This window comes from Talpa occidentalis, unplaced genomic scaffold (genome assembly GCF_014898055.3).
Source record: "Talpa occidentalis isolate TD23 unplaced genomic scaffold, MPIMG_talOcc4v2.1, whole genome shotgun sequence".
Classification (NCBI taxonomy): domain Eukaryota; kingdom Metazoa; phylum Chordata; class Mammalia; order Eulipotyphla; family Talpidae; genus Talpa; species Talpa occidentalis.
In genome coordinates, this window is record NW_026555331.1 from 148475097 (window position 1) to 148484714 (window position 9618).

The 9618-nt window shown below is 61.8% G+C and overlaps 1 protein-coding gene across 3 annotated transcripts; it reads right to left on the reverse strand.

The window, feature by feature from the left end:
• Positions 1 to 1611: 1611 nt before the first annotated feature.
• FAM131B (family with sequence similarity 131 member B) lies at positions 1612 to 9618 on the reverse strand. Of its 3 annotated transcripts, none has more exons than XM_037522093.2 (7): positions 9576 to 9618; positions 7304 to 7413; positions 6978 to 7013; positions 6596 to 6689; positions 6139 to 6336; positions 4603 to 4746; positions 1612 to 4395 (listed from the first exon to the last, which is right to left on the reverse strand). In XM_037522093.2, exons 1-7 carry the CDS (start codon positions 9601 to 9603, stop codon positions 3923 to 3925), a joined length of 1083 nt encoding a protein of 360 aa, XP_037377990.1. In that variant the 5' UTR covers positions 9604 to 9618; the 3' UTR covers positions 1612 to 3922. The 3 variants fall into 3 exon arrangements, with proteins under 3 accessions (XP_037377990.1, XP_054547906.1, XP_037377956.1); XM_054691931.1 differs by having other exon boundaries at positions 7304 to 7774; positions 9576 to 9613; XM_037522059.2 differs by lacking the exon at positions 9576 to 9618 and adding an exon at positions 8257 to 8417.

The window sequence follows — 9618 nt, forward strand, 5'->3', positions numbered from 1 at the left end:
TGGTATTCTGTGGGTTTCCTGAGGGCTCCTGCTGGGTGGTAGGAACACTGCCTCCCCACCCCTCCCCCTGTGGCTCCCCAGGACTCTCATCCCAGCACTTTCCTGGCCTTGCCCAGATTCCGCCCCTCAGTGTCCACAGCAGTGGTGGTGGGAGGCCCGGATGGCTGGCCCTGTGCGTGCCATAGTACAAGAGACGGGAGTGCCTTGTGGCCTGGCTCACGAGCAGCCCCCTGCCCCTCCTCCCGGACTCCCCCCACATGCTCCCTCCTGCTCATGTCCTCTCCCTGAAATTTGCCTCCAGGCCCCATTGGGGTGTCTCATGTCTGTTCCGAGGCAAAGGGCCTCGAAAGGCCCATCCTATTTCCCCTCCTTGGTCCAATTTAAGCAGTGAAATGTGAATAAAAAGACCACCCTGGACGTGACCTAGAAGAGAGGTCAGAAGCTTCCCTGCAGAAGGTGCCTTTGCCCCCCTCAGCCATGCTGCCCACCCTGTCCCAGAGGCTCCGCCAGAAACCCCTATCACCCTGTGCCCCCACACCCTCCGGTTCCCAGGTCACTGCCCAGAAAACCGCTCCTCTCTCCCCACTGCAATCACCGCCTGCCCTGCCCAGCAGCCAGCTCTGCCTGCAGCAAACCTGCTCAGGCTTCTCCACCAAGAACCAAGACCCAAGGCAGCCAGGCCACTGGCTCACCCGGACCCCGGCCCTTCGTTGGCTAGCTCTTGGGGGTTCACTATCCAGGAAGCAGACCAGCTTGATGATCCTCCCCTTGGGAAACTCAGATCCTCATCCTCCCAAACGAGCCCCAGGGCGCCTGCCATTAGCCCACAGGCTCCTAAGCTGCCCCAGTGCCACGAGCCCCTGGGCCTGCACCCAGGGCCTTTCTCTTCACTCCTCTCATGCCTGGCTTAGCCATACCACCCCCCCACTGTCCCTTCCCCTCCCCTGTGTCCAGTGTCTTTCATCCCCCAAATAAGACGCTCACAGCAAGGGATGCTACCACATTGTTTATGCTGCAGCTCGCAGCCCACAGCCTGCTCCAACAGGACCCACCCCAGCCCGAGAGAGAGGCTGAGGCCTGGGGAGGCGCTGGCAGTGGGCATTCGAGCCCGTGCCCACCTGTATATAATCTATAATAATCGTATTTATATATCATTCTCTCTGTAATATATGTCATAGAGTCTCTCTTGGGCCTGGGGTGGGGGTGTCACATTGAGAAAACATGCGAAGACTGGCCATACAAAGGCTGTCCCCCACACCTGAGTATGGGGGTGTAGAGGTGGGGGCCGGGCGAGGGGAATAAACTCATTCACCGAAGAGTCCCTCCTTCTCACAGAGATAAGAAGGAAGGTGAGGGGGTGAGGTGGGGGCAATGGAAGGGGAGGAATTGGAGATTCGGATTTTCTTTTAATAAAGTAAATTGAAAATGATAGTGCCCCCCCCAAAAGAAAATCATTTAGCAAGAGCAGGTTCATTGACAGTAGAAACACAGCCCCGTCTGGGACTGTTGAAATACGTGCTGCACAGCCTGTCACCCCAGAGGAGAAGCAGCCCCCCACCCCCCACAGCCTCTTCCTGTACATGCCCCTCCCCTCCCCCTAAAATAGGCTATAAGCGAACCCCATGCGCCCTGCCCCCAGCACCAGAGAGGCGGTTCCTCCAGAAGAGCCCTAAAAGGCTCCCAAGCCAGCTCCCTCTCCTGTGGAAGGGGGGGTTCCTTGCATAATGCAGACCCCACCTGGCCTCTGTTCTGTGGAGGCTGGCACCCTGGGGATGGCAGCCTGCGCTGGCCAGTGACCTCTACCACATGCCTTCCGCTTTCTTGCCTTTCTGCAGGACCCCGTGGCTTCCTGGGGAAGGCAGGGAGAGGAAAAAGGAGGGAGAGAGGAGAGCTGCTTCCTTAACTCCAGGGCCCTGAGCAAAAGGAACTATAATGAGCGAACCCACTCGTGGGCTGGAAGATGGGGCACGAAGGGTGTTAAGACTAAGACGAAATGAGGCTATGTGGGGAGAACAGGTGGGCAAGGCAAGGGCGCAGGGACCCCAGGGGAGGAGGGCGAAACTCCAGGGGCCGAGGCAGCTGTCCAGGGCCAGGGTCAGCAGCTGGAAGGAGGGGGTGCCAGCTGGCTCCCGGGGGCTCCTGGAAGTCTGGGGCCTCCAGAGTTGGGCCACGGGCTCGATCACAGCGCCAGATTCACAGAGACGGCTTCAGAGCAGGGAAGTGACTCTCCACCCGCCTCACTGCGTCTGCTCCACGTCACCCCCAAGAACCGACCCCTTGGCAGCCATTGTCCCTCCTCAGGAAGACCTGGGGCCCTGCCTCGGTTGTGTTCAGTGTCATGCACAGTGCATGTCAGTGTGACCTCGAGGTGGGGAGCAGGGTCACAGATGGAGACGACCACCCCCAACTCTCAACCTCTTTGTTCCAAAGCAGCAGCAGTCTGGGGCCTAGAAGAGGGGGTGAGTTTGCGCCCAGGGTCTGGAAGAGGGCGAGAGTGCTCCCTTCCAGCAAAGGACGAAGCAATGACCCCTGACAAAGTGTGGGTAGGACAGAGACCTGGGGCCTGGAGCCTCGGGCATGCACAAGAAATGAGGGAAGGCGGGGCCAATGAACCCTTTGGCTCCAGTTTCCCCCGATTCTCCCCATGCCCAGGGCTAGCGAGGGGGTACCCCTGCAGCAGCGTGCTGGCCTGCTCACCCCCAATCCCCTGCCTGCCGTCAGGATCTCTTAGGGAACTGTTGCACTTTCACATACTGCAGAGAAGTCCCCGCCAGAATGGACACAGGGTGTGGGGGACCAGCAGTGTCAGGAGCTTATGCCTCACTGTCCCTCGTTCTGGAAGGAAGCATGCTCATCCCCGTCGCTCCCCTGCAGGAGCCTGGGGCGGGGGGGTCTCCCAGGAGAAGCTAAAGGAGGGGCGTAAGCGCCGATGCCCGCGTTGCCCCTCAGCACACGACCCACCCGGGCCAGGCCTGGCAGCACCGACTCCTCCCTCCACCCCGCTCAACCCTGAGTCCCCAAGAAGTTATAAAAATGTAGAAAAGGCAAAGAGAAAAGTGTAAACAGCTCCAGAGAATTGGGGGGCAAGGTATGGAGGGAGACACAACACTCATGATCCCCTTTGGCCGGAACACACGCCTTCCATGTCACCCCTCGGGGGCCTGGGGCTCCGCAGCAGGGGGAGGAAGAAGGCAGAAAAAAGAAACGGAACTGGAGGAGCCAGCCCCAGCCGGGTCCTTCCCCGCAGACTCAGCATCCTCCATTCAGCCCTGGAGGCTGGAGATCCCGCAACAAGCGGCCATGTTTGGCCTTGGCCTGAGCAGTGCCTTTCCAGCCTCTGGACAGGCCTCCGAGGACAGCATCACCTTTGCGCCCCCGCCTCGCGGCCACACGCCGTGGCTCAGAACGCAGAAGCCAAGTGACCCTCAGAGGGCAGCCTCAACACCCCCGAGGGAGACGTGGCCTCCCCTGAGCCGTCAGGCCAGGTCCAACAGGCCCTGAGGTCTGTTCCTCGCTGGAGATGAGTGGGGGCCACCGGCAGAGAAAACAGAGCCGGGAAAAGCAAGAGTGACATGGAGGAAGGAGGCATTCGGACAGCCACAGGCAAGGCTCCTGGAAGACAAAATCAGGGAGAGAGGAACTGAGATCCAGTCGACGGCCACCTGCATCTCAGGACACATGCGGAGCTCCGTCCTCGCAGGCCCCGGAGCCCGCAGCCAAGCCACGTCCACAGCCACCCAGGGGCCCGGCTCTCAGTTCCGGACCCGTGGCTCCTTGGGCGGGAGCCTGGGGGACGTCCGTCCTGGCCCGGCTTCCTGGCGAGGACTGGCAGCCCAGTCTCGGCTGTGCTGCTGGGGCGGGCGGGTGCTGCTGCAGCCATCCCCTCCGCGGGGAGTGGAAGGCAGGGCGTGCGCGGAGGAAGCTAGTTGTTGGCCTCACCCTCCTCCTCGTCAAAGGACTGCACACCTGAGGATGTGACGTCAGACACCTTCCGGCTGAGAGCAGTGGACATCTCGGGGTCTTCTCGCGGCGAGAGGGACTCCAGGTCCCTGCATCCTGCGTCCTCCTCTTCCTCGGGGGCCAAGGGCCTCTTCTCCTCCTCGGAAGCGCCCCTGGCCAGGTCCACCTCGCCCACCCCCGGAGCCCAGTCAGTGTCTCCCCCCAGCAAAGGCGGAGGCTCCTGAGTAGAGTATCCCGAGGCAGGGTGGGAAGGTCCCATCTCGTGCAAGCTCGGCTGCGAGTCATCAAATGCAGGGCCAAGATAGGATCCTGTGGCGGGAGAGGCAATGAGGGACTGGTCGCTCGCTTCCCAGGCGTCCGAGGACCCCAGACAGTACATGCCCTGGGACACGTAGGAGTGAGGCCATCCGTCCATGGGTCCTTGAGCCAGGGCATCTGTAAAGAGAATCATGACGGTCAGGGGCGTGCACAGAAGAGCCAAGGCAGGACCCCCAGCGCAGAGAACTAGGGGGTCGACACAGAGGAAGGACGGTTTAGAAGAGGAGTGGACAGAAGGTCTCGGGACAGAGATGAGTGGAGGGATCATATGTGGATGGGGCGGTCTCTCAGCCTTCAGGGTTGGATTCTGGAACCATCCCTCACCCTGACTCTCCATCAGCTCCTGGTAGTTGTCGCTGTAGTTGCAGCCCAGCGGCTCCTGGGTGGAGTTGACACTCATGTCCTCGCCATCCATGGAAGACCAGGCCATGAGCGTGGCCTCGGAGATGGCAAACTGCTCCATGACTCCTGGGAGGAGAAAGACAGTTACCACAAGGTACCCTGGGGGGCCCTTGGCGGCACTGGGGTGCGGGGACAGTGTGGTGCTGTTCAATAGAAAAAGGAAGAAGTCACCTATGCAATTTTAAATTTTCAAGTAGCCATATTAAAGGAAACAAAAAGTCGGTGAAATTAATTTTTTAAATATCTTATGTTAACTCAATATGTAAAAAGATGCTCAATTCAGCATAGAACCGATGTAAAAGGTAATGAGATATTTTACATTCTTTTCTTCACAGAAAAAGTCTTTGAAATCAGCTGCTGGCTATAGGTACAGCAAGCACAACTCCATTCAGACCAGTCACACGTCAAGTTCTCAGTAGCCACCTGTGGCCAGTGGCGACTGTACTGGACAACACAGTCCTTGCATATTCCCAGAAACAAGGAAAAATCCTGGGGGACTTCCCAGAGGCCAGATTTAGGGTCTTCCGGTGAGACGGACTAAGGGATTGAAGTTAGGGACTTCCAGAAATTTGCCTTTGGCAGTTTCTAGGAATGGTAGCCACTGCTAGGCCATCAAGGACAGACTCTAGACTGGGGGGCGGTGGTGAGAGGCAGGCGCAAGGTCAACCGAGCATCTTCAAAGGAGCATCATGGGATCGTGGGTCCACACTAATATGGAAAGTTGAAGAGATTCACAGGAGGGGAAGAGGAGAGAATAGTGAGGGTGGGTAGATCTGGAGGCTCCTGTTCGAGCAAAGCAGGTTGACTCTTACTTTGCCGGCTGCCTACCCCCATGTTTGTCTCCCCTCCCCACTGAGGACCGCTCCCCTCCCCTCTCTCAGACCCCCCACGCTCCCCAGCTGTCTTGTTGAGACCTGCCACTAGGGTCTGGCCACCGTGTGGGTGCATGAGTGCCTTCTACCTGTGGGTTCCTGGGACGGGGCCTCTTCTACCCGCCACCCTTCCTCACCCAGGAGCCTTGGCTCGTATCTGTCATGAGAGAACTGAGCCCAGGAAGTGAATCCAAGACTACTTGGTGCAAGGACAGAGGAGGAAGGGACCCCAAGGCCTGCCTTTTTTTCCCCTGATGAAACACCAGTGCAAGTCCAAGAAGTCCTTCCCCAGCCCAAGGTCTGGCCTGAAGGAGGCCAGGGTTGGACAGCCCCGTAGGCAGGAGAGAAGGCATGCGGGACAGGGGGGCCCTCAACCCCGTGTAGTTCTCCCCGGTTTCTCAGATGATAATAAAAGTAAGTTTGAGGACTCGTATCAGGATGCCCAGTTCAAAGTACTTGAAATTGGAGCTGACTGGGCAGTAAAGCCCAGGGGTCGTGGTGTGGGCAGACACACCCTGCCATTGGGGGTGGGGCAGCCTCTGGTCATCCCACAGCCGTGTCTCCCGAGGGTCCAGGGAACAAGTACCTGCCAGGAAGCGCGCCTCCTTCTCGCCGTCGCTGAGGTCCGAGTAGGCATCCGTGTCCCTGCGCACAGCTTCGTGGCTGTGCTGCGGCTGAATGGCAGGGGCCTTCCCCCAGCCCTGCCACTCGATCATGTGTGCCACCCGGCCTTGCCCCATGGCAGTAGGCTTCGTCACGTGGTCCTTCATGCTCCTCGAAATCCCTGAGGGGCCAGACATTACCACATCCTCCAGAACAGGTTCAACGCCCACCCCATGCGCCCCCTACACACCCACCCAGGCCCCAGGGGACGCCATCCCAGCAGGGCAGGTGTGCCCTAGGACTCCACGTGGGGGGCAGCCAGGAGATGGGCATGGCAGGCAGAAGGGCAAACAGGTCAGGGGTACAGAGATGAGGGTCTTCTTCAGGCCTGAGGAGCAGGGAGGCTCCTGTCTGGATGGTGCCTGGAGCAGGAGGCTCACCTGAGAATGATGACTTGGCCAGGGCTCCGATGCCGTAGGCGTTGGAGTTCCGCTTAAGCTTCGGGAGAATGGAAGTGGTGTCCTCCATGGAGAGCTGGGGGAGCGGACACAGGAGGAGAGGGAGAGGACTAAGAGGGTTCAGAGCGCTTTACATGTGGAGAGTGCTTGATCTCGGGGGAGGACACGCCAGGGCCGGTGACAGGAAAAGCATTACACGCCGGAGTCCCTACCCCCCACCCTAGGAAAGGTGGAGGTAGACAGAGAGCCTGAGGCCCTCCATGCCTGCTGGAGGCTGGGAGCACTGGGCTCTATGGACAGGCTGAGGGAGAATATAAAGAAGAGAATCCGGGGGGCTGGGCAGGTGTGGGGGTGCTGCACTCACATTGATGCCATCCCAGGAGAAATCCGTTCGGGTTTGCTGTGAGGGGAGAGGAAAAGAAGCGGGTGTCTTGCAATTTCTAGGAATGCAAGTACTCCCCCCAATTCCTCAGAGGGGCTTCTGGAAGGCCGTGAAGTGGGGTGCATTGCCCCGAGATTACGGGGTTACAGCAGCTGGCACCCCGAGCAAAGGCCAAATGTCCTGTGAGAGTGTGGGTCTGAGGGAGCCAGCAGGAGTGGCCTGTGAGTTGGGACGCTAACTCAAGTCTCGGGCAGTGGGGAGGCTGTGGTTGCGGGGTCCTGGAGTCTTTGGGTAGAGGGGGGTCTCACCTCCGTGGACGGCCGGTGGAGGCTGCTGCCGTGCAGCGAGCTGGTGCTGTCCATGTTGATTTGGTCAACATCCTTCAGGCCCTTCCAGTCCACGGCCATCACCTCGTTCCCTGAAGTGGCCAGAGGTTAGTTGCTCCACCTTCAGCTCCCTTCACCCCACTCACAGGAGGGGGTCAGCCCTGCCAGATGCAACTCTTCCCTTTGCTCAAGCTACCTCTCCTCCTCCTGACAGCCCCCCTGTCCTTTTGCACCCCATCTCTCCCCCAGCTGCTGGTAAGAAGAACAATCACGCTGCACCAAAAGATTCCATTTGTGCTCAAGCAAGAATAGCACGCGGGGAAAAGTGTTCTACGCCTTATTTGTTGTGGTGGTTTAAATGGACGGGTCAGTGGCTGGAAAGATGTCCACGCTGTCCTGAGGGACCTCAAGGCTTCTAAGTGGGAGTGTGTGGCAGAAGCATCTAGCAGGTTTCTACAAACAACAAACAAGAGCAGGGCCTCACCAGGGGAAGCTTCCCCAGGTGTGGGCTTGTGTTTGGGGGGCAGGAGGGGGGCACTGTATCTTCCTGCCGGACCCTCCAGACACCCTCCAGACTGGAAGGGGATCGGTTAGCAGCCCAGAGGCAGGTTGGGACTGTTCCCCCAGAGGCAGCAAGAAGAGGGATGGTTTTCCCCAATTGTGGGGACACGAGAGATGGATCAAAGCGAGGACAGCAGAACCCAACAGGAGGGGCCAGGGGCCCTTTTTAAATAGGAACAGAAAGAATGGGGGTTCAAGTCAAGAAGACCAAAGGCAACGGAAAAGCAGGGGTGGGCGGGATTCAGGGGCTGGCGAGGGAGCTGCAGGCCTAGGGGATGGCAATTTTAAGGTGAGGGAGGCCCCCCTGGAGGACCCGGGCAGAGCCACCCGGGAGGCTGTGGCCGGCTCCCAGCGGGCCAGCTGACCCGGCTCACCCTTTCTGCAGAAAGTTGTGGGGTTCTGCATTTAGGCTAGGGGCCTCCTCCTGAGAAGGGGGGCGCTGAGCGGCGCGGGGTGGGGGCATGAGGAGGTCCACAGCAGCAGCCACACAGCACCAGGCAGGCAGGAGGGTGGGCCCCGCCAAAGTGGGTCGCTTCTACCTCGGGGCACCTGGGGAGCCAGAGGCGGGTCAGGCCCAAGGCGGCGGCTGGCAGAAGGGGGGAGCCGGCCCCCCGGGCCTTGGGAGCAGGCGTGGGGCAGGCAGAGAACATCTCCAAGAGGGAGGGGGGAGCGCAGAGCGGTTGAAAGGCGAGGGAGGGGAGGTGGCCTTTGTAGAAGAGGGAGAGCTGAGTCAGAGCCGTGGGGGGCAGGGAGGGGAGGGAGCGAGAACCCGGCGCGAGGGGAGCGCAGGGGGCGGGGGTAGCCATGGAAATCGATCGGGTCTCCGAGAAATCAGGCTTCCGGAGAGAGAGTTTGTTTGGAATAATAACACGAATTATTCTCTCAGCCTGAGGTCACTGGGGCGTGTGGGCGGGAGAAGCTGGGAGTTAGAATGGCAGAAATCGGGGGGCTGGGGAGGGGCCGGATTGATGTGCCGCGCTGGGAGCGGGGTGGGTGCCTGGGATGGGGTGAAGGGGGCGGCAGCCGGGCGGAGCGCAGGGCAGCAGCCGGCCGGGGAGGCGCCTCCTCCCTCCCCCAGTGAAAGGTAAATAAAGAGGCGGCCCCGCCCCGCCGGCCCCCGCTGACAGGTGCCGGCAGGTCCCGGGGCTCCCGCGCCCCGCGCGCCCCACCCTCCCGGGAGCGGGCGCGGAGCCCCCCGCCGCGCTGTCCCCCGCCCGCGCCCCGGGGACCCCGCTCGGCGCCCCCCTCAGTCCGCCCGGCCCGGGGCCCTCGGGGCCAGCACCCCGCGCGCCCCGAGGCCCGGCTCGGCCGCCCCCGCCGGGGGCCGCGCACGTGAACAAAGCCGCGGGGAGGCCGGCGCCGGGCACGGGCGCGAGAAGGGGCCGAGCCCGAGGCCCGGGCGCGCGGGGAGGCTGGGGGCGCGGGAGGGGCGCGGGGCCGAGCCCCGGGCCGGGTCCCAAGCTGGGGGCGCGGGGCGCAGGGCCCGGGGCCGGGGGACGCGGCGGGGACGCTGGGGCGCGGGGCCGCGCGGGGGGACGCCGGCCGGAGCCGGGGCGCGCCGAGGGAGCGCGCGGGGCCGGCGGGAGGCCGCCCGGGGGCGCCGCGGGGCGCGGGGGCCGGGGGCGCGGGGCCGGGGCGCGCGGGCCGGGGCGCCGGGGCGCGGCGGGAGGCGGGGCGCGGGCGCGGTACCCACCCACGGTCCGGGAGCCGATGCAGCCCATGGCTCGGGCCTCCGG